Raw genomic sequence first — 26,416 nt, 5'->3', positions numbered from 1 at the left:
CCAGTTGTCTCCTTCAGTAATAGATCAACATTAAAACAAGAAACTTCTCACATTATAATGAGAGGTTATGCATTGATATTCTGTTGTCCTCAGGATCCTCAGACGGTCCAACTTTGAGTCCAAACTGAGCGTCTGATCATTTAATGGAGGACGTGTTTCGTTTTCTTTGGACGTCTCTCTGAATAAATCTCCTCACAGTGTCCTCGGCTGTCTGTACTAATCCTGCTGTGGATTCATCTGCTGTGTTTCTGCTGGACGCTGCTGCTGTCGTCCTCGGTGGTCTGCTCGCTGCGTGTGACTGCTGATTGTGGTTTTCACTTTTCAGCTCTTAAACATATTGAGAAGAGTTTCAGGACGTTTTGTTCTTCCAAGAGTTGACTCAGCCTCATTTGTCAAAGAGAGGAGAACATGTAGTGACTGCTGTGAGATAGCTGATGCCATTTGATCCACAGAGCTCATACTTTCATACACTTCTGTCAGAACGCTCCTCTGTGTAATATAATCCATCAGGGTTCACTCTGTGAACCAATAAAAGACTTTCAAATAGACAAAATCTGCTGCAGCCGCTGATAAAACCAGCTTTGATCTGTGTGCACGTCCAGCAGGATCTAAAAAACACTCGTCCACTGAAGGCAGACGGAGACAGATGAGAGGGAGCTTTCAGGCAAGCCAGCAGCCCTGCGGCTAATGTTAAGATAAAATGGAGGAAATTGAGCGTGAGATGTTTTCAAAGGGAGTTTATTCCCCTCCTGTGTCTTTTAAACCCGCTTCATTCAGTCCAGTAAACCTCACTCACATGTCTGCCCTCCTCTCTGTGTTGTAATGTGCAGATGTTTCATTGAAGAACATCAAACAGACGTCTCATGTAGGTCCGCTTTGCCTGCCTGTCAGCCTGCCTGTCTGTCTGTTTGTCTGCCTGTCTGTCTGAACCTGGTGAATCACAGAGGAAGAAGCCTCAGCACTCGTCTTTGAGATAAAACCTGTGTCCAATGGTTGTTTTTTTTGTTTTGTTTTGTTTTTTTGGGCATTTTTTGCCTTTAATTGATAGGAAAGTGAAGTGTGAAAGGGGGAGAGAGAGAGGGAGAGACATTCAGCAAAGGGCCACAGGCTGGAGTCGAACCCAGGCCGCGGCGGCCAGAAGCATGTTGAAAATACCTCGCCCAAATTTGGGATTCAGACTTGAGAAGACGAAGAAGAAGAAGAAGAAGAAGAAGAATGAAGAGTGTCTTCTGCGTCTGCACTTCATCAGTCCAGCCCTTCACGCTGACGACACTGTTTTAGTTCAGTAACATGTTCAAGATGTTTTAATGAAGGAGCGAATGACTCCTGATGACCTCACAGACTCCGGACAGTAAAGGGCCATCACAAGCTTTAGATTTAAAAGGTGTAAATTTAAAACATGAAAGTCGTGTTAACTCAGACTTGTTGGAACAATGAGAGAGTGAGACGTCTGTCGACATGATCGACAGCTGACAGCTCACGCCAGAGAGGCTGTTTGAAAGAGGCTGAAGATTTGAATCATGTTCTCCATAAACCCTCTCATTTCCTGTAACAAAATCATAAGTTCCTGAAAAAGATAAAAAGGCCTCATTGTAATTTTTCCATGTGTTCACTCCCTCCATCATCGTCCCTCTGTCAGCTGCTGCAGAAACTCAAAGTTTTTACACATTTTACACGAGAGGATCAGAACTGGTTTTGTAGGATAAAGAAAACCAGAATTCCTTCAAAAAATTGAAACTGTACAGAAAAACATGGCGTTAAGATTCAAGGTGTCCTCATACGATAAATTGTATGATATCCTATGAATGAGTGTCCCATGAATGGCATCAGATACTTTAACGTAAAGTTACAGAGGTTAGGTTTAAGGAACAGAAACATGGTGAAGACAAACCTTAACATGACTCTGAGTTCACTTGGTTTGGTGCGTTTCGTAGGACAAAGTACAAACAGTGCAAGAACAGCCTGAGAGTTGGTGTCACTGCACAGCCTCATTGCCAGAAGAAACTATTAACATTATATGTTACTGCAAACCACTGATACATTACATCTGTAAGGTTTGTATCTAAAAGTGCACAGAGGCTAAGACAGGTGTGTCTCTCCTCCAGGTACCTGTGAGGCGTCTAGCAGCAGCCTTCTGACCCAGCTGGAGGCGGGGCAGAGAGGACTGACTGATACCAGTGTACAGAGTATTGGAAATATACTCCTTAAACTGTGTGTTAACACGTGATGTGGTAGCTGGGCATTCATCCACAGTGGGACTCTGATTAAGGAGTTGACACAAAGGCAGAGAGCGGTTTGTTAGCTTTATGTAGGCACTTCAGAGAAGGGTACAAAGGTACATGGACATATGCGTATGTGTGGTCTCTGAAATACAAACAGAAATATACATATATATACACAAAACCATGTATGGTTTCATAAATGTCTGTAATTTACTAAACTTAACTAAATAATAACTTAATGTACTCCACAGATACATTAATCATACATTTATCATTTAGACACAGCACTACTGTATAAATGTGTAACAGTCACATAAGTTAGCTGCATTTCACTTCTGACATCATTCCAAGGCAGTAGGTTAGCTTAACAGGCCCTAACAAGCAGAAACGTTAGCTCGCTAAACACAAAGAAATTATCTCCAGCCATGTCAATATTCCTAACATAAAACAACAAGATGGACACGTGAAGCATAAATAACTGAAAGGAAATAACTTAGAAGATGTGCTTACATCCGTCACGAGCGCACACCGTATGTCCTCACTCCTTCCTCTGCCTGCAGCATGTGGCACTGAGCTAACTATGCAGGCAACGGCTCCTCCTGCTGGCCACACAGAGGGCAGCAACTAACACTCCTGAGGGAATTCTGCACACAGAGAGTTACAGTAGTCTAAACAGGAGGAGATCAAAGTGTGAGTGACTCTCTGCAGCTTTGGCTTTTACTACTGCATTTATTTGTTTGTCAAACTTAAAGGTGGAGTCAAATATCAGGCCAAGATTTTAGACATGGGGTTGAACATCGCTGGAGAGGCTGCTGAGCTGGTCAGAAATCCCTCGGATGGCGTCCGAGAGGACGAAGATGACAACTTCTGATCTGACCTCATTGAGGCCGTATATAAGACTGACAAAACTGGACCTGTTGTCAGGTTTTACAGGGTGAGACAGTTGTGTGTCGTCAGGTTTTAGAGGGTGAGACAGCTGTGTGTCGTCAGCACAGGAGTGTTTTATTTTCTGATAATTTGGCCGAGAGAAAGCATGTACAACGAAAAGAGACTGGGACCTAAGATACAGCCTTGAGGGACCCCACAGGAAAGAGCGGCTGTAGAACTAAACTACACAGGACACATCAGAGGCACATGTATGAATGAATGAATGAATGAATGAATCAGTCAATCAATCAATCAATCAATGACTCGTTAATCTTTGTGTCTGGTTGTTTCAACATGGCGCACACTGATGTATTGAAACATACATGTACAGAATAAAGAGTGTGGGAGGACAAACAGGAGACAGGACATCCAGATTCTGCTAATGACTGTTTTTCGCTTAGTTTTCTCCAGTAAATTTCAGGCTCCAGACTCCAGCGACGGCCAGTAACCATTAACCTCTGAAACAGCGTCTCCTGTCACAGTCATGATGAAACCTCCAACAGGACTGTTCTCATGTCACACACGCTGGATCATCTCAAAAACCCTCAGACAGCGTCCTGCTGCAGACGTTACGTCATCATGCTGTGCCCTTTGATGCTCATTTGTGTGTGTGTGTGTGTGTGTGTGTGTGTGTGTGCAGTTTTGTCGGCACATGACGTTGTCCCATGTGAAATCCTCCGTGCGGTCACGTGTTGATCAGCTCAGAGAAATCCTCTCAGCCTGATAAAAGCCGCCATAGACGGATAGACGGCTGCGGGCCTGACGCTGTGTGCAAATTCCTCCTGAACATCACAGACGCTCACTGAGAAGTTGTGATGATGAGGAGCACGAGAGGAAGAGTGATTTTATAAAAGTTCTTGTAATTTTGGGGCGTATTGTTTTTCTGCAGCTGACTGAGATCATGAAGCTCCAGTGTTTCCAGTCTGATTCAAATTCTTCCTTCACTGCTCTGAGATCAGCTGTGATTGGGTCTAACATGTTTTCCCAATATGAAATATTAATCTGTCTGTTTTCCAGTTTTCCGCCGCGCTCTGATGAGCGAGTCGAAGAATTTAAGTGACGTGTTTTTGGTGATTTCAGTCCTCGTCTGAACTCAAAACATGGTCCCAATTATTTCCCCTCACGCAGGCTGATTGTCAGAGTATATGATATCTAAACATGGCTGAATGGAAAGAGCCTCATTCTGGTAAACATTTTAAAAGCTCGTCCAGTGTGCGTGCTGAGCTTTATGAACAGCTTCAGACTCACGTAATGTGGTCCGCCTGTTTTCATTTCATCAGCTTTTGCTTTACAGTATTTAAAGATCCATGATCCTAAAGTCAACACAAGCAGAGCCGAAGTCCTAAAAAGGAGGTTTGGAAACATTTTCTCATCCTCACGCTGACTGACAGATTTCTTGATGCTACACTATTGACACTAACATGTTGAATCATGTGCTGAGTTTTTAAAGACTTGTTTAAATTAGTAATGTTTGAAAGGAAACCCTGAATTTTGGGGTTTTCAGTCCAACTATTATCCTTCTAAAGAAACTATGTAAACAGACTAAACAACCCAAAGTTAAGGCTCAAAGCAGCCTTTGGATTCTTTTTGTAAAACACCGTTAACACTGAGACAAGTGCAGCCAGCTCGTGACGGCCGCTCTGAGGTGCACACGTTTTGGACACAAACAGATTAAAGACAAAATGAAGGCAGTTTGGAGATGAGCCCAAAGTGCCCGGCGTGCAGGAGGGTCAGCGGGGACGAAAATGTGGTTTGAGTCTAAAGAATATTCATTTTGTTGGCCGACGTTAGCGGCTGTGAAATCGAAGCTACTGCAAGATGATTTATTGGCAGCATGTGCCACAGTTTGTGAGGCGGCTGATGCTGAAGGAAACAGATCGCTGGTCTGAATCGATTCAGTTTGATGCTGTGATCAGTGGTTTCAGTGCTGGATGTCGACACGGCGCTCTGAGCTTCAGCTTTTACTGCATCAGTCTGCTGAGCTGCGACTGTTTGGTTCATTAATACGAAACCAAAATCATCCAAATGTTTTCCTCATCATATCTCTGACTTTCTCTTCATGAAAATACATCGATTCAATTTGAATAAAATGATTTTCCTTGAAGCTGGAATATTATTAACAGTCAGAGAGAATTTTCCAGATCTTATCACAAAGAGGTCGACGATGACTCCAAATGACAAAGACGCAACATATGGAAACTCAATACTGTCGAGAAACAAATGAAAAAAACATATGAAAAGTTGTAAATGATAAAAAATACTCACCTGAATTTGTAATTATGGGGAGTTAAGTTATAATTTTGTGCAGGACTTTGAGACTGGTGTTCGCATCCTGAGTGCGACACGTGGTTAAATAAGCGCAGCAGGTTTCAGTGTAATATTGATTTAAACTCGCTTTGTTCTTCCGCACTCTTTACTTTATTCTACGGCAGTTGCCGGGACAACCGGTCTCACTCTGAAGTCATCGAATATTGGTGTTTGGTCGGTGACTTCTGGTGTCAGAGAAAAAAAGCCATCCTTTCAAGTTGTTTTGATATGGGGTCCGTCGCTGTTATTGTTTAAACGGCCTCAGAGGGAAACACTTTGGGACAACAACACAAGTTGCGGAGGCAAAAGTCCAAGTCCAAGGAAGCCAGTGTTCACTTACTGTAAGATTGTAAGGCCAAACCCTGTTCTTTTTTCCTAAACCCAACCACATGTGTGTGTTGGCTAACCTTAACCACGTGGAAAAAAACCTCAGTTGGCAGTGTTGTACCGTCGTAGTGCTTTTATTTTGAAAGAGACTGTATCAAACTGTACATTTCCTGTGAAAACAGAAGTGTATTTTGAAAACAGACAATGCATGTAACAGGCTGAAGTTGACACGGCGTCCCAGAACGTCAACAACCAACACACCCAGGGTACCTTGGACGTCATATGTGGACGTGGAAAGTCCATGACCAAACGTGGACATGTGACGAGGTCACAGTGAGGATGTGACGGCCTGGAGCGTCAACAAAGGTGCCTCTGTATGGCGCTGTCTGATGCCGATGGGCCACTGATCAAGCCTTGGTATCTGACGAGGTGGGAGTGAGGCCGGGTTGTATCAGGACGAGGGGCGGAGCTTTGGAGAAGTGAGGGGTGGATCTGACTGAGAACCGGAGGCCAGTGCTGCGGCAGAAACCTGTCAATCATAAGTTAATCACGCCCTAAAGCATATCCTGCTTTATCGTCTTTTTTACTCCAGATGAGACCAAAGTTTACTAAATGAACATCATGATGTGTTGAAGAAGAACTGAAAGTGAAATTCACTGAGTTAACAAGACAAGTCAGAGGTCGGGTCATTTTCTCGTAGTCCTCTGTACTGTCGCACTTCTTTCTGCAGCCGGTGGAGTCGCCCCCTGCTGGCCATCAGGGAGAACACAGGTTTAAGACACTTTTCAGAGCAGGTGAGATCACCTCTGCGCTCTCTGTGAACTTTGCGAGATGCGTTCATGAAAAACATTTTGTTTTGTCTCTAAAACATAATTTCTGAGTTTCATTAGTGAGCTCATTTATATCTGTCATGTGTTCCTGTCTGTCTCCTCTCTGTGACATCACAGTATGAAGAATTACACTGGTCTGTAGGTGTCAGCTGATTACAGTCAGAGTCGAAACAACAACACAGGTTCAGTCAGCCGTGACCTCTGAGTGACCTCTGTGTAGGAGGGGCGGAGGCAGAGAGGAGAGATATATGAGCAGAGGAGGAAAGGAAGGAAAACAGACAGAGGAGAGACAGAGAGAGAAAACAGAGAGAATAACAGAGCAGAGGAGGAGGGAGCGCTTGTTTTCCCTCCTCTCCCTCTGTCGAGCTTCATAAACCTATACCAGCCCTGTGAGGAGGAGGAGGAGGAGGAGGAGGAGGAGGAGGAGAGGGGGCAGTCCTGTCCTTCGTCCAGCCTGGACCGTACAGAGACTTCAGTCTGCAGACGTTCACACAGAGACCAGACACAGAGACCAGACACAGACACCAGACGGAGGCCAGCAGCATGAACGACATCAAACTGGCTCTGCTGGGGAGTCAGGGGGCTGGGAAATCAGGTGAGAGGCTGCAGAGGAGGTTCATTTATCTCACAACAGATTCTACTGAGAGAATAAACCTGTTTACTGTGTCTCTTTTTCTGTCATAGTGTTTTAAAGTGATGATAATTTATGGTGCAGAATGAATCCACTCACTATCTGCATTCACTCAGATACTGCTTTGATGCTTTGCTTGAATGTTTCCATTTATGCTTCTTTATACTTTGGACGTCTGCAGATTTATATTGTTTATAGGCTATAAAATATAAATCAACAAAAACATTCTGATGTTTGTTTGTAGATGAAACAAACAGTTTGTAAAGTGGGTGAAATAATCTCCACCTTCAGCAGCTGCAGCATCGGTGCAGTCATGATTATAATCCACTGATATTATAAAGAATATATTCTGCATCATGTGTTCTTTGACTGTCGGTGCTTTAAGTGTATTTTAATGTTGATACTTTTGAACCTTTACTTAAGTACAATTTTAAATGCAGGACTTTTACTTTCATCAGAATTCGGTTACTTTTAAGAAATGAGTTCTTCTTCCACAGATAAATAAATCACAGTTTTAGGCTCCAGAAGCTTTTTCATTCAGCACATTAAAACAGTTTCAGACTCGTCAACATTTATTTGAGTAAAAATACCTGAACAGGTGGTGAATAAGTGAAGCTGACTGTCAGAAAACTCTTCAAATAACTTTCATATAACATCTTAATGATGAGTTTCCTGTTGAACAGAACCTGAAAAGCTGGCGGGCGTCACACGTCAGGGCCCCAACTAACAATTAGATTATTATAATTACTGATGAATCTGTTGGTCAACAAGACATCAGAGTTTAAGGGAGAAGCTAAATTATATTATTTTATACATATATTTAATTTACAACAATGTAAAAGTGTGTGTGAATGTGCCAACGTGACGTGGTGTAAAAGTTCTCTGAGTGGTCGGCAGACGTGGAAGGATCTGTACAGGTGCAGTTCATTTACCTGTGTCTTAACTTCACACTTTAAAACTGATCCCTATATCAATCAATCAATCAATCAATTTTATTTATAAAGCCCAATATCACAAATCACAATTTGCCTCACAGGGCTTTACAGCATACGACATCCCTCTGTCCTTATGACCCTCACAGCAGATCAGGAAAAACTCCCCCAAAAAAACCCTTTAACGGGGAAATACATTTCTTTTCTCCAGACACCTGTCCGTCACCTCTCTGCTCCCGTCATTTCCATCTCTCTGGACTCTGGATTTTGTTTTCGGAGCCCCTGATCATTGGTGAAGCGTTCAGACTCAGTCCTAAGTGCTGCGTCATAGACAGCTGGATCTGCTTTAGTTTCATGAAGACGTGTCACGTCTCATCCACGAGGCTTCCTCAGCTCTAACAGACTGGTGCAGAGCTGCAGGATTGAACCTCTGTGTGGGTGTGAACCCTGACAGAGTCACTGAGGTCACCTGTGAGTCGCTGACCCACCTGTCCATCATGTGTGTCGTCAGGGTCAGATGGGTCCAGGTGAGAGTTGTTCAGAATGATCCTGAGTCTCAAACTGAAACGCAGGTGGTTTGAAATGTGTTTTAATAATAGATCTAAATCTATTTATCATGTAAATATAATAACTTGTACTATCAGTGATTTAAGTCAGTGGGTAAACTTTTGTTCTTGATCTCAGTTAAAGATCAACCACAGAACTTTTCATGTGCATGGGGCCCACAGAGCAGGCGCGTTAGAGACTTAGTGCAGCTGAGCAGTGGACTTCCTGTTTAACGCTCCACTTACTTGAGTGGTGATTAAATATTTAAATCATGACGTCTCTTTCCCAATGTAAGTCTCTGGGAAAAAGTCTTTTGGGCCCACGGGGCACCTGACAGAAGTTACTGTGCCACTGTTTGGCCACCACAGAAACTGTCTCCAAAGCCCAGCACTCCTCCTGCAGGCCTGGGTTCATTTATAGACACTGCGTATGCACAAAACAAGGCCTGAAAGAGGTGCATGCCACTTCACACAGAAGTTGTGATCTATAAAAACAGACTTGATGGGAGAAACTTTGACCCATGTCGACCAATGGTGAGGTTGAAGCCTGACTGTGGAAATTATAGAATATGTTTTCATTTTTGGCTGATTTTCAGGTTAAAACACTGGAGCTTTTATTTTCACTGGCCTTTGGTGGCATGTTACATAACTGGCTCCATTCACTGAGACTGAACTGAAATAAAGACATTATTAATGCCTTCAGAGAGTCTCAGCCTTTGTTAGAGTAAAGCTAATCTGTCACGGTGCTGATTTCTGGTTGGTAAACAGGTCGTACACTGAGGAGTCGGTCCCTTCAGCTGAGCTTCAGTTCCTGCTGCTGGTTTGGTTTATGTTGTAATGAAGCTGTTTCCTGTGGCTGAGCTGTACTGCACCGACATTTGGAGCCACTCACTCTGTTCACATCAGTAATATCTGAAAAAGATCCGTGTTTGAGGCTGAAAACTGCAGCAGCTTATTTCGCAGCAGTTGATGTGATCGTACGGTAAATCTGCACCGTGAGGCACATTCCACATTTTATTTTTAACCTGCAGTGAAAACTGTTGTTGAGGCAGAGGAGGTGTTTGTGTTTCACTGTTCAGTCTCTGAGCTCCTGGTTCGGACTGACCGTCTCTGTGTTCCTGGTTCGGACTGACCGTCTCTGTGCTCCTGGTTCGGACTGACCGACTCTGAGCTCCTGGTTTGGAATGACCGACTCTGAGCTCCTGGTTTGGACTGACCGTCTCTGAGCTCCTGGTTCGGACTGACCGTCTCTGTGACTGACCGTCTCTGAGCTCCTGGTTTGGATTGACCGTCTCTGTGTTCCTGGTTCAGACTGACCGACTCTGAGCTCCTGGTTTGGACTGACCGTCTCTGTGACTGACCGTCTCTGAGCTCCTGGTTTGGATTGACCGTCTCTGTGTTCCTGGTTCAGACTGACCGACTCTGAGCTCCTGGTTCGGACTGACCGTCTCTGTGACTGACCGTCTCTGAGTTCCTGGTTCGGACTGACCGTCTCTGTGCTCCTGGTTCGGACTGACCGACTCTGAGCTCCTGGTTTGGAATGACCGACTCTGAGCTCCTGGTTTGGACTGACCGTCTCTGAGCTCCTGGTTCGGACTGACCGTCTCTGTGACTGACCGTCTCTGAGCTCCTGGTTTGGATTGACCGTCTCTGTGTTCCTGGTTCAGACTGACCGACTCTGAGCTCCTGGTTCGGACTGACCGTCTCTGTGACTGACCGACTCTGAGCTCCTGGTTTGGACTGACCGACTCTGAGCTCCTGGTTCGGACTGACCGTCTCTGTGTTCCTGGTTCGGACTGACTGTCTCTGAGCTCCTGGTTCGGACTGACCGTCTCTGAGCTCCTGGTTCGGACTGACCGACTCTGAGCTCCCGGTTTGGACTGACTGTCTCTGAGCTCCTGGTTTGGACTGACCATCTCTGTGACTGACCATCTCTGAGCTCCTGGTTTGGACTGACCGACTCTGAGCTCCTGGTTCGGACTGACCGTCTCTGTGTTCCTGGTTCGGACTGACTGTCTCTGAGCTCCTGGTTCGGACTGACCGACTCTGAGCTCCTGGTTTGGACTGACTGTCTCTGAGCTCCTGGTTTGGACTGACCATCTCTGTGACTGACCATCTCTGTGCTCCTGGTTTGGACTGACCGTCTCTGTGACTGACCGTCTCTGAGCTCCTGGTTCGGACTGACCGACTCTGAGCTCCTGGTTTGGACTGACTGTCTCTGAGCTCCTGGTTTGGACTGACCATCTCTGTGACTGACCATCTCTGAGCTCCTGGTTTGGACTGACCATCTCTGTGACTGACCATCTCTGTGCTCCTGGTTTGGACTGACCGTCTCTGTGACTGACCATCTCTGAGCTCCTGGTTTGGACTGACCATCTCTGTGACTGACCGTCTCTGAGCTCCTGGTTTGGACTGACCATCTCTGTGACTGACCGTCTCTGAGCTCCTGGTTTGGACTGACCATCTCTGTGACTGACCATCTCTGAGCTCCTGGTTTGGACTGACCGTCTCTGTGTTCCTGGTTCAGACTGACCGACTCTGAGCTCCTGGTTCGGACTGACCGTCTCTGTGACTGACCGTCTCTGAGCTCCTGGTTCAGACTGACCGACTCTGAGCTCCTGGTTTGGATTGACTGTCTCTGAGCTGCATTCAAGCTTCATAACACAATGGGATGTTTCTGTTCTGGCTGTCTGGCAGTGAAGCAGAGCTGTTACTGTGGACGTTGTGTGTGTATGTGTGTGTGTGTGTGTGTGTGTGTGTGTGTGTGTGTGTGTCTGTGTCCATTTATTATGTTTTTCTGCTTGTTGCTTTAAATGCATGCGTCTCATTGTCTTGTTTTGTTCTCTTAATTAACTGTTAATGTAAAAAGGAAGCAGAAGAACTGCTGCTGTGACTTTAAGTTTGCATTTTCCAGAATGTAATAATAATAACAATAATAATAATAATAATAATAATAATGATACATTTTATTTATAATGTCCTTTTCATCATAAGATCTCAAAGTGCTACAGGTTAAAAACAAAGAAAGATAAAAAAAAAAAAAAAAAGAATGTTTGTGATGGACTGGAGGATGATTGGTAGAGTGAGAGGGAAGTATGGACCTGCTGCAGGCTTTGATTTTCAGATTGAAAAAGAAATACATAAAAGTTTCCCCCTGCACCTTTAGCCACACTGTTTGGGCTGGTTGTCCCAGGTAGACTGAAGGACAGGTATGAATACAATAACGTTTATTTGTTTAAGAAGGGACAGTGTACATCAATAAACATTCCTTTTAAAGAGAAGAAAAAAGAAAATGTAGATGCACCCAACTGCAGCCAGGGGCTGATTTACATTGGTAGTCCCCCCAGTGAAGCTCAGGTTGTCTCTCTGTCCACACAGTCTGAGAAGCTCCCAGTGTTTGATTTGTGACTGAATGAATCAGGTCATGTTTTACATTCGGAGAAAATCAGATGTCAAACAAAGACAAACTTGTTAAGAAAATCTGGCAACAACTTGTTAGTTTGATTGAAGAATTAAAGTGAATGGCTGATGGTTTCACAGGTGAACTGTGTCATTATATCACATGACAGGACTCTGGAACCTGTGGGATAATTTATGTGTCTTCTTTTATCCTTTTCTGTCTTAAGTTTTGCTTTGTGTTTTTTCTGTTGCTGTGTTTCTTTACACTGCTTTGCAAATATCACTAAACACACGTTTGAAAATTAAATAAAATTCAGACCGACTCTAAGAAGCAGAAACAGAAACAGTCATTATGTTTCTCACTCAGCGTGATCTGCAGACAGACGTAAAAAACACCGACCTGTTTGTTGCCTTCCAAACCTTTTATACCTGCTGTCACCTGCTGTCTGCGGCCAATCAGGGAGGATCTCTAGATTAATAATCTGTGACCCAGGTGGAATCAATCCATCCTCATTAAGAGCTGAATAGTTTTCTTTGACAAAAAATACTGATCAAATATTCCTCTGTCTCTCCAGAGGTAAAACCAAACAAACATAATGTTAGTGAAGCTGATAAACAAGTAAACATTTCCTTCTTTGCAACAAACAAACATTACAGCAGAATAAAATAGACCCACAGACACATTTTAAAGGAAAGGTGCATTTCTTTATCTTTTTTAACAAAATGTTTTTTCAAATTTGAATTATACAGTCACTATTCAGAGTTCAGTAAATAAACATACAAATGATAAATCATGAAACGTGTAAAAAAAAAGCTCCAAAAAATAACTTAATGGAATAAAATAAACAAAAATAAAAATACAGTAAAATAAACAGATCAGTTTGGGCCAATTTATAATGAAATCAGTGCAGCACTTTTGGTAATCTGAAATAATTACAGGAGCCTGAAGATTTAAAAACGTGTTTGTCTTTTTGTGGAGTTTGCTTTTATGTTTTCATGAACCTGTCGGCTAGGAGGCAGCCGTTTGGGCCAAGATAAAGTTCTCATGCTTTGCCACCGATAAATAAGAAGATATGCAGCAAGTAAACTTTTCTCTTATCTACAGCTCCATCAGGGATTGCTCCCAAAATATAACACACTGGGTCTAATGATGTCCAACATGGCCAGGGTTACACTCGTTACTTCACCTCCCAAAGGACCATCTGAATGTCAGTCACATGTCTGGTGAACACAGAGTCAAACACCTGAGGAAACTCTTGATAACTGAAGTCACTGGGGACCACTGAGACTTTGACTAAACTGAGTTCTGTCAGAGTTTGTAAACTGATGTTTTGATGTAGTTCAGCTGTTTTTGTGACCGACTTCACTTCATCAAGAATGTCCTCCCTTTCTAGATTCTTCACTTAGTGAATCACTGATGTACACATGGTCACTGAGGTACTCCTTTAACACAAGCACCAAACACAAGTGAACGAGTGTTTCTCAAACATCAAAACTTGTATAAATGTTGATCATCTGAGAGAGAGGGAATGTGCACCTTCCTCTCAGTGTACCAACATTGACTTAAGGAAATTACATTCTGGGATGGAGACAGTACGCTCCGTATGCCAGCATGCATGAGTAGCTTTTTAGGCCATATCCATATTTGTGTGTCTCTTACTGTAACCTCTGTACAACCTCTGTATAATCTCTGTACAACCTCTGTATAACCTCTGTATTACCCCGTCAGAGGCCCGTGACCACAGCTTGAGCCCATAATAGAAACTGATTGTCTGTGGGGCCAAAACTCATGTGTTTTATGTGTAGCTGTGAGTGTGGAGGCGAAGCACAGGAGGAAATAAATCCATTCATCGTGCCAAATATGCTCACAGACCTTCCAGCAAAGCCAAACAGCCTCTTTCATGAGAGGCTACAGTTTCAGCGCTGCAGTCTGAGAGGCTGCTGCACAGCGCTGCGCCTGCAGGAGTGAATGAAGGGTCATTTAACCCTCGCTGCTGCCACCTGTGAGAGATGAGAGTGTTGCGATGCCATGACTCATTCTGTCTGTTTCCTCCAGCTGTCCTCGTACGCTTTCTGACCAGACGCTTCATCGGTGAATATGCCTCTAATGCCAGTAAGTGTTTCCACATCTGCTGACAGTGGAATGTGATGAGAGTTTTTGGTCCTGCAGAGTTTATCTCCACACGTCAGGGATGTTGTTATCTCATCACTTAGTGCTTTAATTTCACCTAAGCATTCATAAGATTAATGATCCAGAATATAATTACAGCTGTGAAAAGATTTAAACAGTAAATTATATATTTCAGCTTCTTGTGGTGCACGTCTGTCTCTCTTTCATGATTTTATCTAATTAAAGCATAACGCTGAGGCAGTCAACCAGCACTTGGGCAGTAATTTTCACCAATGACAAAAGCTGTCCTTTCACATCGGCAGGACACGCAGCCATCTCCCGTTATTGTTTAATGGTGCCCGGTGGTTGTTGGCTAAACGTAACCATGTGTGTGTGTTGGCTAAACGTAACCATGTGTGTGGGTTGGCTAAACGTAACCACGTGTGTGTGTGTTGGCTAAACGTAACCATGTGTGTGTGTTGGCTAAACGTAACCACGTGTGTGTGTGTGTTGGCTAAACGTAACCACGTGTGTGTGTGTTGGCTAAACGTAACCACGTGTGTGTGTTGGCTAAACGTAACCACGTGTGTGTCGGCTAAACGTAACCATGTGTGTGTGTTGGCTAAACATAACCACGTGTGTGTCGGCTAAACGTAACCATGTGTGTGTGTTGGCTAAACGTATCCACGTGTGTGTGTTGGCTAAACGTAACCACGTGTGTGTGTGTTGGCTAAACGTAACCACGTGTGTGTGTTGGCTAAACGTAACCACGTGTGTGTGTTGGCTAAACGTAACCACGTGTGTGTGTTGGCTAAACATAACCACGTGTGTGTGTGTGTTGGCTAAACGTAACCGTGTGTGTGTGTTGGCTAAACGTAACCACGTGTGTGTGTGTTGGCTAAACGTAACCACGTGTGTGTGTTGGCTAAACGTAACCACGTGTGTGTGTGTTGGCTAAACGTAACCACGTGTGTGTGTGTTGGCTAAACGTAACCACGTGTGTGTGTTGACTAAACGTAACCAAGTGCGTCAGTTGGTGGTGTTGTACTGACCTAGTGCTTTTATTTTGAAAGAGACTGTATCAAACTGTACATTTCCTGTGAAAACAGAAGTGTATTTTGAAAACAGACAATGCATGTAACAGGCTGAAGTTGACACGGCGTCCCAGAACGTCAACAACCAACACACCCAGGGTACCTTGGACGTCATATGTGGACGTGGAAAGTCCATGACCAGACGTGGACATGTGACGAGTTTGTCACCTTTCTCAATACACAGTCATTTACTCAATGCTAATACAAAATATTGATCAGTTCAGCTCTGCAAAATAAACTGAGTCCAACTTTAGAGACGGGAGTGAAAAAGGTCTCAACAAAACACATGACAGAAGCAAATCAACTTGAATGTCACACAATGCGAAATATACAGAGAGATTTATATTTTACACCATCAGTCAGTATTTTATCAGTGTTCTTAATTTATGTTTCTGTTTCTGATCCCTGTCACAGACTCTCTGTACCATAAAAGGCTGTCGATCGACGGCAGGCAGCTGAATCTGGAGGTGTTTGACCCCTGCTCTCAGGTACAACTCATCACTAACACACTTACTAACTGATCCAAACATTCAGATGCTTAACTGTAGAGAAAAGCAGAGCAGCAGTAGAATAAAAACTTTCCTGTTTATGTTTTTGGTTTCCTCCTACGTTTCAGCCATGAGCTGTCTATCCATATGGAAGTTACATTTCATACTCCAGCATTTTATTTGACTTATGACAGTCATTAGCTTCAGGTACGGCAAAGTCACTGCTGCAAAAACATGTCAATAAATCATCAGAAAACCAAAATGTCACAAACAGAAACTCTTCTGTTTTTAGCTTGATGTTTAAATGTATATTCAGAGGTTGGAAAAGTTTTTGAAGCTGAAGCAGGAAAGATGTTTGTGGATCCATCAAAGATCTTTCAGCTGAGGTGAAAATATGATCATTATTAAAGTATTTTACTGAACAACACTACAGTCATGTCAGTTTTCAGTCCCTGACCTTGAATGAATCCCACTCAGACAGTAACCTCTGTGTCAGCACATGTACGATCTGTACGGCACGTTAAAGTTAAACCCAGCAGGTTTATGAGAGTGTCCTGAGGCGATGTGTATCTTTGAAGAACAGATCCATATAACCTGCGTACCTCTCCTTCAGCCGGACCAAAGAGGTGAGAGGCCTTTTACTGCACAGTTTGTATTTTATTGGAAAACTCAGCAGAACAAGAGACGCTCATTGTCTTTGCTGGTTACACTCACTGTAAAGCCGTCCTTTCATGAGTCGATGTCCTGACCTGCACTGCAGAAAGAAACCATGGTCAGTAAAGAGAAAGGGATAAGTGAGTTTTTACAGACATGTCCTCGGGCCTCGTGTCGCTCCTACGCTGTTTATTTCTCCTCAAGGTCACTCAGACGTCCTCCCCTTGCTCTGCAGCTGCTGTTGGTCACAGTAGAAATAGCTCTGACAGAAGGACAACAGTAACACACAGTGGTGTATTTATAGGATCAGGTGTAATGAGGACTGTGAGAAATCCCACTGTGAATAACTTTCTAATATGTCGTTAATGAAACATAAATACAGCTCAACCTGACAAAGAGTCCGTAGAGAAAGTAACGAATGAGACGGAGATGAAGTCTGTTATTTTCTACATCAGGACACATTGCTGTGACGTGTCGTGACAATCTGCCACTGAAAACATGTGATCCACTGTGATCAGTTGAGTTCTTACAGCTATTTTAGATTTACTTTTAGTCTTGAGAAAAAAATGTTTATTAGTTTTAGTCACATTTTAGTCATTATTATTCACAGTTTTAGTCGACGAAAATTCAAAACATTTTAGTCAACTTTTAGTCATGATTAATAATAATTAATAATTCATGTGTCAGAAATAAGAATCAAGGTGAATTAAGGCATAAAAATTTCATTTAGACAAATAATGTGTGCAGACTTCCAAACTGTCATGTCTCCAGCAGTGTTTGACAGGTTTAAGGGCTAATTTACGAGCACAAAATCATAAAACATTTGATTCAATGTTGTAAAGTAAAGAAATCTGAAAACTTCCAAGGGTTGTGAAGACTTTATAGGCACTGTATATACTGTGATATAAATGAGTACAGATAAAGACACATTTTACTCGTATGATACTCATAGTCATAAAAAGTACATTATCTGTATTGGCATACTTGGCTTAAACCTGTTGTATATAATACCTTACATTTGGAACTTTACACAGTTTGTTTTTCTTTGAGTCAAATAAATTAATATGATATTTTGGGGTCAAGTCAAATTGAGTTTTATTTAATCAAACCAGAGCTGACAGGGACCGAAACTACTAAACTGTCAATGAACCAATGATGCCTGTCGATCTGAAGCTGTTAATTAGTTAACATCCACTAAAAGTAAAGAACATTTACTTCGACTAATTCTCTCTGGTTGAATCTGTCCCAGTAAAAACAAGTAAATGGACCTGCACTCGTACAGCTCCTTTCTAGTCTTCATACCACTCAAAGCCCTTTTACATTACATGTCACATTCACCCATTCACAGTCACACACTGGTGGCCCAGGCCTCCGTGCATGGTGCCACCTGCTACTCATTCACACACACTCACACACTGATGGAGCAGCCATCAGGAGCCGTTTGTGGACTGGTGGAGCTTCTGATTGGTGGATGACACACTCTGAGCCACAGCTCATACAGGAACCTATATACATACTACCTGAATTTAATTTGCTCAATACCAAAATAAAGTCATGTGTTGTCCTTGCCAGAGCTCAGAGGCCAGGTGTATCCTGGAGGAACCGGTGGACTGGGCAGACGGCTTCGTGGTGGTGTACAACATCAGCGACCGCACTTCCTTCATCAACGCCAAGAACATCCTGCAGCAGATCAAAGAGGCGCGCATGGACAACTGCAAAGGGTCAGAAACACAGTGAGGTTATTTCATTATAACGTGGAGACAAAATGACAGGGTGCCGCGGATGGGTTGCAGGAAACTGAGACGTCGTGGATCAGAGCAGCTGTTGGCCTCTCATTACAAACTCTTTACACAAGTTTTGAGGTGTTACGATAAATAACTACCTAAACATGCTGTGACTGAGGGATCGTACTGCGTTAAGACTTAATTTATTTCAGTTAAAACAAAACTTCCTGACTGAGGTCTGTCTTGTTTTCAGCTCGGTATTAACGACATTTTGAGTTTATCTAAATGGTTTTAAAACAGTGTCTTTAAGTGTTAACTTTCTGTTTTACTCAGCATGAAGTCCTTAAGTTACAGTTCAGACATCCAAATAATCAAAACTAAAAGTCAAATGCTTTTATTGATGGGAAATATAATGCTAACAGTTGATTCACAGTCACTGTATCACCTGAACATGCTGTAAAGACTGCGAGAAAACAGGCGCAGAGTATCTTTGCTGTGTTTCCTCTGAAGCTGAATGAGGATCTTCATGTTGCTCTGAATGCGACGAATGTTGAGAGTCGACTGATGAATGATTGATGACGATCAGTGAGATGATCAAACCTACAGACATTTGGTCTGCAGGAGAAACGCACCAAACATCCATTAGGCTGTCGCTCATGTGCCAAACAGGGAGGAGATTTATTCAGTCAGTGACACGTGTGTCCGCATTAATGTAGATGAGTAACTCTAGATGGAGATCAGGACGGGACAGAATGGACTCATCTGTGTTTACTTGTGTTAGTCAAATTTAATTTGATAAAACAGAAACAGAACAATTTTAATGGTGTTTTTAGGAACTAGATTTGGCTCGTTGCTCGTCTTGTTTTGGAAACAGTACTTTAAGGATTTTAACAGTGATGTGTCCTTACTGAGGTGTCTCTGTCTCCACATGATCTGTCCTCACTGACATCTGTCTCTGTCTCCAGGGAGACGGAGGTTCCTGTGTGTCTGGTGGGAAACAAACAGGACCTGTGTCACGCCCGACAGGTCCGCGAGGACGAGGGCCGCAGCCTGGCTCAGGAGAACTGCTGTCATTTCCAGGAGGTGTCCGCTGCCGAGAGCTACCAGGACATCGCCAACCTCTTCACCCAACTCATCCGACAGGTGATGGAGCACCTCAAGTACAGAGCGGACCGCCGGCGCTACAGCGGCTCCAAGTCCATGGCCAAGCTCATCAACAATGTGTTTGGGAAGAGGAGGAAGTCTGTGTGACGGTCCCAGTGAGGTCAGCTGGACGGACTGGGATTACTGCATCTGGAGCCCAGTTAAAGGAAACTGGTCCAGAGGTCTGAAACTGTTTTAGTTTGTCAGTCTGAACAGTGATGTCACATTCACACTGAGAGCAAAATAAGCGGACGGTGGGACGGATCTGATGGGGTCAAAATTTACAGACAAATATTTGTCTTTTTCACATCTTTGGTTTTTTGTTGCTCTGGTTTCGCCCTCAACATTTTTCTCTACTTTGAGTTTACAGAGATATTTAGAAAGGATTAATTAAGAAGAGGTCACAGCAGAACGCTCTCCGTTCTCATCCCCAGATGAACAAATACCAACACTTTGATATTGACACCAAAGACACCCTTTAGCATTTTTATAAAACACATGACTGACATTTGAAAACTTTATGCTGAGAGCAAATCCCAGCTGGCACCGGACGTCACTATGATGTCAGAAAGACGTTGGACTCTTTCGTTGGACAGATGATAAAATTTGGTTGAAATGTAAATCAGGTTGATGATATTTAAGTTATTGAATAAATTTAGAATTTCACATTATGTGGATGTTTGGTTTTGTTCTTCACACCTTACGACTTAAATGTCGTTCTTATACGTCAAGATGACGTCAGCATGAGACGTTTGGAAGATGCTAGATTTTGGCTACGTAACAACACAAAACAACAAAATATCAGCGTCATCTGTCGTCAGTGTTCTACATCATATTGATGTTGGCATTAGTCGTCCTGACATTGAACCTGACATTACAACCTAAAGCTAACCACATATCAGCATCTAACGATGTTGGTGTCCAGCTGGGTGAAAGAATGAGAAAGTCTGTGTCAGTGGACAGGTCAAACAAAACAAGACTTTCACCCAGGAGACCTCAGTTTGTGTCCCACATGAAACTAAAAATCAGTGTTGTTTGAACGTATTGTTATGTAACAAATGTCCATGTTTTAACCCAGATGTGATCTTTTACGGTCTTTTTCCTAACCAAGTAGTTTTGTTACCTCAGCATCTCACAAAATTAACCTCATGTTACCAAGTACTTCAGCTGTGCCTCACACAGAGATGGCGTCCTGTGTGATGTCATGCATGGTGTCCTCACACAGAGAGGGTGTGATGTCATTCATGGTGTCCTCACAACACTTTAACTTTAACCATATTCTTTAATGAGAGCTCTGCTCAGGTTGAAGTTTGGTGGAGTGACGCTGGTAATTACATCGTGTCATTAAATTATGTGCACCAATAAGAGAAAGAGAAAAGGCTGAATCAAAGCTGTGAAGCTGGGAAGTGTCAGTTAACTCAAGTGTACCTCGGGTGTGTGTGGCCTTTATAACACATGCTACACTTTTTAAATACAAGCAAATATTTTCAAAACTGTGGCCTAAAACTGTCAAAATGAAATCTCTAAAAATATCAGAATATCAGATATGAACCATGTAACGTATCAGTGCCAAAGATGACAGCTGACACAGCTGAGCAGGATAAGAAATCTTACCGCTGAGGTCTGAAACAGTTTCTATCTGACTGGTTCATTGCTGTAGTTTTACACATGAAACCTCAGACTGGTTTCAGACTGGTTTCAGACTGGGAAGCTTTGACTGGCTGTAATCAGTTTCTCCTCCGTCCTTGATGATCAGATAGTGACATGTTTCCTTTAATCATCCCAGTCAGTGGTTTAAGTTATTGGACATCAGTTTATGTTCATTTTGCGTTTTTTCGTTCATCACCTATTACCGTCAACAAACCAAGTGACCGGACGTTAAATACAAGAGAAGTTTCCTTTCAGTCCGGAGCTGCGTTGACTCTGTGAGTCTTCAGCACCACATTTCAAAGCTCTGTCCATTTAGACGTACAGTAGAGACATTTTACTGTTTTGTCTTTATTTTACTTTCTGATACTTTTGCTGACATACAGACGGCGAGCTGCGTCAACATGCGTAAACATGGCGCCCACTGCCCAGCTAATGTTAGCCGTGGACACTGTGCACTGCACCTGAGTCCAACACGTTCTCATCAAATACAGCCGCTTTGTCAGTGGGCACACATGTCAAGATATATGAGATATAAAAGATGTGACCCACTGCGTCTTGTTTTGCCACAGTGTTTGTTTATATTCAGTTCCTGTTGATTATAATCTGTCATACTCTCTGTTATATGTTACTCATGACTAAATGCATCATTCACATTAATCTATCTGATCATGTCTGTAAGCATCTCATCTGATATATATATGTGTGTGTGTACATATTAAATGTTACTGTATTTATTTGGTGTTTGAACAGAATCTGTGACTGAAGAAACATCTCGCCTTTATAAAACTTATATTTTTGAATAAAAACACAGACACACACCGATGAAGGACATGAACTGATGTGATGCTGTTGTTCCTCTCTGATCCTGTTACGTCACCACGACGCTGCAGAGACACAACGAACCACCCATGCTGAACATCAAGTTTCTGTACGCAGTGTTTTGTAGACGAATGTTCCTCCTGTAAATGCTGTAAAAACATAACGTTCCAGAGGAAATTAAAGTCAAACATTGTTTAATAAGAAGCTGCTGCTTTCACTTTGAGCTCAGCTTTAATTAGACGACAGTGAGAGGAAACATTTCTCTAAAGCCTTCCAGGAATTTCCTGTGGAGCTGCTAAAAATAAACTGGTCTGAAGGCAGAAGTGAGAAATGCACCGTTAATGTGCTGAACTGTGTCCTCTGAGACAAAGACATGTCCCTGATAGATCCACCAGAGGGCAGCACAGACACCAGAATCATTGAATGACTTCAGTCCAACAGTCCTGCAGCTCAGGAGGCTGCAACACAGGACACCAGGGGTTTGTCCCCACAGCGCCACCTACTGAACTGAAGGAACATAAAGGTGCAAACAAGACTGTGTTACAACCAAATAGTTTCTGCCAGGTACTCATGGCTTTAAAGACTTTTTCCATCAAATACTGCTTTGCCCTGTGATTCAGCTCGGTCTAGGTACCATGTCTGAAGGGTCACTGCTGGTTCCAAAGGTACTGTACTGAAAGGGTTTGGTGGAGATGAGGCTTTATTATATGCACTGTTTTAGGATAATATGCCTTTAATCTGAATCCCATCAATGAATATAAACAACTACTGTCAGAGGTCTAGAAAAAAACTGTTGATCATGTGAACACTTCATACAGACGACAGCTTGAAATCTGTTAAATAAATGTGCGTTTGTGCAGCAGAAGCACTGCAGCCTCCTCATGTCCATCATCACCATCATCCTCATCATCATCATCATCACCCTCCTCATCATCATCATCACAGCAGATGAAGGATGACTCTCTGCAGGCGTCTTTCTGGACTCAGTAAACGTCACATTAACAGATTTAATTTAACATTTTGCTCATGATGCAGAAACCTTTTTATGTTTCAGCCTTTAAACAAACAAACGACCACTGACTCTTCACAGAGAAGATTTTAGTCTCTCTATAATAAAGATATTTTCTCTCCTTGGCTGCACAGGAAGTCATGCATTTTACATTTGGAGCGACAGCAGCAGCATTTTGCTTTGAATAGATGGAGGAGCTGTGTCGCTGCAGACTGAACAGGAAGTCACAGTGTCCGGCTGAGTTTGACTGACGCACACACACACACACACACACACACACACACACACATGGCTGGCATCAGCACTCAGTGACAATGATGTCAAAGAGAATACACATTAAATCAAACAAGAGCCGATAAAATCTCCACATCTTCATCCTCCTCTTCTTCTTGGTCTGAGTTCTGTCAGAGTGATGAGGAGCACAGATGGGGGGAGGCGGCCCCTCTGAGCGTGGCCCCGTAGCTTCAGGTCAGCGATCTTATTTGGCCCCTGCATGGTGGAAGAATTGGTTTTGGCTGGACTGAGGAAAAGCATCTGAACCGAGGGGATTGGATGCTGCTGGGACACGGCGAGAGCCAATCAGAAAGGCCATCGATCAGTTCCCCTTAATCTCACAGCTGGTGAGCACATCCCCACTCCAATCTAAAAGTCTGCAGCTTAGTCATACTGACGGGGGATTGGACGGCTTCCAAGGACTTGAAGCTCCGGCTGAAATGGATCCATGTTGGAGCGGCTCGTCTGCAGCATCACGCTCTGCGGCTGAAACTCTGACTGCACAGATAAATACTAGTTAAAGATGTTGAGTCTGCTTCTGCCTGGAAATCTGTTTCTTTCAGATACGAGGAGACAACATGTCGCTGCGGTGAAATAAGAGTTTGATCTAATTTAAATCAGCTAAAAGAGAAAAAGATAGAGGTGGAATGATCCTGACTGAAACATGTTTACTGTCTGTGATCTGAAGGGAAACATGATGTGAACAGCAGCCGCCTGTAACTCGTTCCAGGGGACATTTTTTATTGCCATGTCCTGTGTGCCACGCTGCATGAGTGCACACAGTGATTGCTTGCTGGATGTGAACATACGAGGCTGCGTCTGAAGAGTTTGAGTCCAAAAATGAGGAGTCCACTGTGTGAAGAACGTTCTGCGTCCTCTGTTAGACCTCCAGAATGATTTAAATATATAATCTAATGGTTGTGTTCTGGTTCCCTCAGAATGAGCTGTTTATATCTCCACAGGGAGCAGGTCCTCCTCTACAGAGATCACCATGTTGCACCGCCATGTTTCTACAGTAGCCCAGAATGGACAAACCAAACACTGACTCTAGATAGAGACATTCAGGTTTTTGCATTTTCATGTCAGTCATCATAGTTGGCGACCCCTCTGTGATGGGCAGCATCGTGAAACTTGAACCTGTTTCCTGGTGATAATCAGTTGGTGTGTGTGTTTCTGAGAGGAAGAGACCTCTGAGGATAATTCAGCTCCTCAGCAATCAACACTGAAGGAATTCTAACCAGGAGAAGTTTCAGATGGTTGTAATCTGTAATCTGTAATCCTCACTGACAGACGTCACTAAATCCTCCTGAATCTGACACACTGGACCTTTAAAAAAAAAAAAAGCGTGGAAACAAATTTCAGTTTAATTTAGAGTTTAGTGGGCAAACACTTAGTGATGAGCTCCATCTGGACTTATGAAACACTCACTGAATGTAAAGCAGTTTTTTTGGTGTTTTATGGAAGGAATCATCTGTAATCTGTTCATATGTTTAATGAGTTGCTGTGGTGGACTCAGCGTCCTGCTGTCTGTCTGTGCACTGCACGCTGCTGTGGAGGACGTCGGCTGCCGAAACTCTGCAGACAGAGTGAACATGACGAAGAGCTCGGTGTCACAGAGATGCCCTCGCTGAGTCAGAGCATCGCTTCATTTCACAGCAGGTGCAAATAATAAAATGACTGATGGTTGAGTTCCATTTAGCTGCGTCAGTGTCAGGGTCCAGGCTCTCTGCCATGATCATTGGGACACTGATGAATCCAGTGGAGACAGTCTTAGTTCTGTTAGTAAAACCTGAATCAGAATCTGAAACAGTTTTATCTTCTTAATCACCAACATTAATTCTGGTATTCTGAGTGTTCTGCAAACATCACAGTTCAAAGACAAAAAATCCAAAGAGCAGGACTCAGATGGCAGGTTCACGAAGAGGAGTCTTTACTGAGCACAAATACAAGAAGACAAGACAGGCAGTCGACACAGTGTCAGTATCAGGATGGTCGGACTGAAGCTGAATCTGAAAAACTACAGGCAGGGTCAAAGTCTAGATTAAAGTCAGAAAACAAACATCAAAAACTGCAACTGTGAGGGACACAGCTCAGAGACAGTCTGACAGAGAGTGACTGACAGTGGAGCAGCTGACATACTGAGGAACTGATGAGGAGAGGAGGAACAGGTGAGTGACGACGAGCAGGCGGAGTCAATGAGGAGAGGAAGAACAGGTGAGTGACGACGAGCAGGCGGAGTCAATGAGGAGAGGAGGAACAGGTGAGTGACGACGAGCAGGCGGAGTCAATGAGGAGAGGAAGAACAGTGGTGCCTGGACAACGTGACGTGTGTGGTTGTGCTGCTGCCGTGGTCCTGCCAGATGCCTCCTGCTGCTGCTGCCATCATTAGTCATTAGTCATACTTCTACTGTTATTATACACATATGACTATTGTCACACATGTATACTGCCAGATATTAATACATACTTTCAACATATTGTACCACAGTAGCCAGAACTATAACTATAATATTATTACTTTCAATAATGTTGTTGTAAGCTACTGTCATTACCTGCATCTCTCTCTCTGTCTCTCTCTGTCTCTCTCTCTCTCTCTCTGTCTCTCTGTCTCATTGTGTCATATGGATTACTGTTAATTTATTATGCTGATCTGTTCTGTACGACATCTATTGCACGTCTGTCCGTCCTGGAAGAGGGATCCCTCCTCAGTTGCTCTTCCTGAGGTTTCTACCGTTTTTTTTCCCTGTTAAAGGGTTTTTTGGGGAGTTTTTCCTGATCAGCTGTGAGGGTCATAAGGACAGAGGGATGTCGTATGCTGTAAAGCCCTGTGAGGCAAATTGTGATTTGTGATATTGGGCTTTATAAATAAAATTGATTGAATTGATTGAAGAACAGGTGAGTGATGACGAGCAGGTGCTTTTACAGCTCACTGAGGTTTGCGTGTACAAGTTGCCTCAGGTGCATTAACAGAAACACAGTGTGAAAGGTCAGAGACCTCATATAAAACATAACTAGCTGTAAAATAGAAACAGTTACAACAGAAAACACAAAGTTCTGTACAGTCAGTGCAGGAATGTGTTGAATATAAACCACAAGTATAAAGTCTGTAGAAGATGTGACTGTAGATTCGGCACTTCGTCTACTGTGACAGGTCCAAACAGGCTGCACAACACGGTCTCATTCTGAGGTCGTTGAATACTGGACAGAAAGGTTTTCAGCCATTTTAGAACCATTTCACTGTCTTTAATTCAAACTCCTTCAAAGTCTGTTTGACATCATTTCATTCCTCAGGCCTCTGAACTCCTTCACCTCATTTGATAGAGGAGCACAGA

The 26,416-nt window shown here is 43.2% G+C and overlaps 1 protein-coding gene across 1 annotated transcript; it reads left to right on the top strand.

Moving 5' to 3' along the window:
* The first annotated feature begins 7,023 nt into the window (after positions 1-7,023).
* Positions 7,024-21,717, top strand: LOC117261908 (ras-related and estrogen-regulated growth inhibitor-like protein). The gene is made up of 5 exons (XM_033634496.2): positions 7,024-7,208; positions 14,177-14,233; positions 15,739-15,812; positions 18,039-18,187; positions 19,156-21,717. Exons 1-5 carry the CDS (start codon positions 7,157-7,159, stop codon positions 19,439-19,441), a joined length of 618 nt encoding a protein of 205 aa, XP_033490387.1. The 5' UTR covers positions 7,024-7,156; the 3' UTR covers positions 19,442-21,717.
* Positions 21,718-26,416: the final 4,699 nt, after the last annotated feature.

The sequence above is a fragment of the Epinephelus lanceolatus genome, chromosome 5, assembly GCF_041903045.1.
Source record: "Epinephelus lanceolatus isolate andai-2023 chromosome 5, ASM4190304v1, whole genome shotgun sequence".
Taxonomy (NCBI): Eukaryota; Metazoa; Chordata; class Actinopteri; order Perciformes; family Serranidae; genus Epinephelus; species Epinephelus lanceolatus.
The sequence above is the reverse complement of the archived record's forward strand: the minus strand, read 5'-3'. Positions and strand labels throughout refer to the sequence as shown.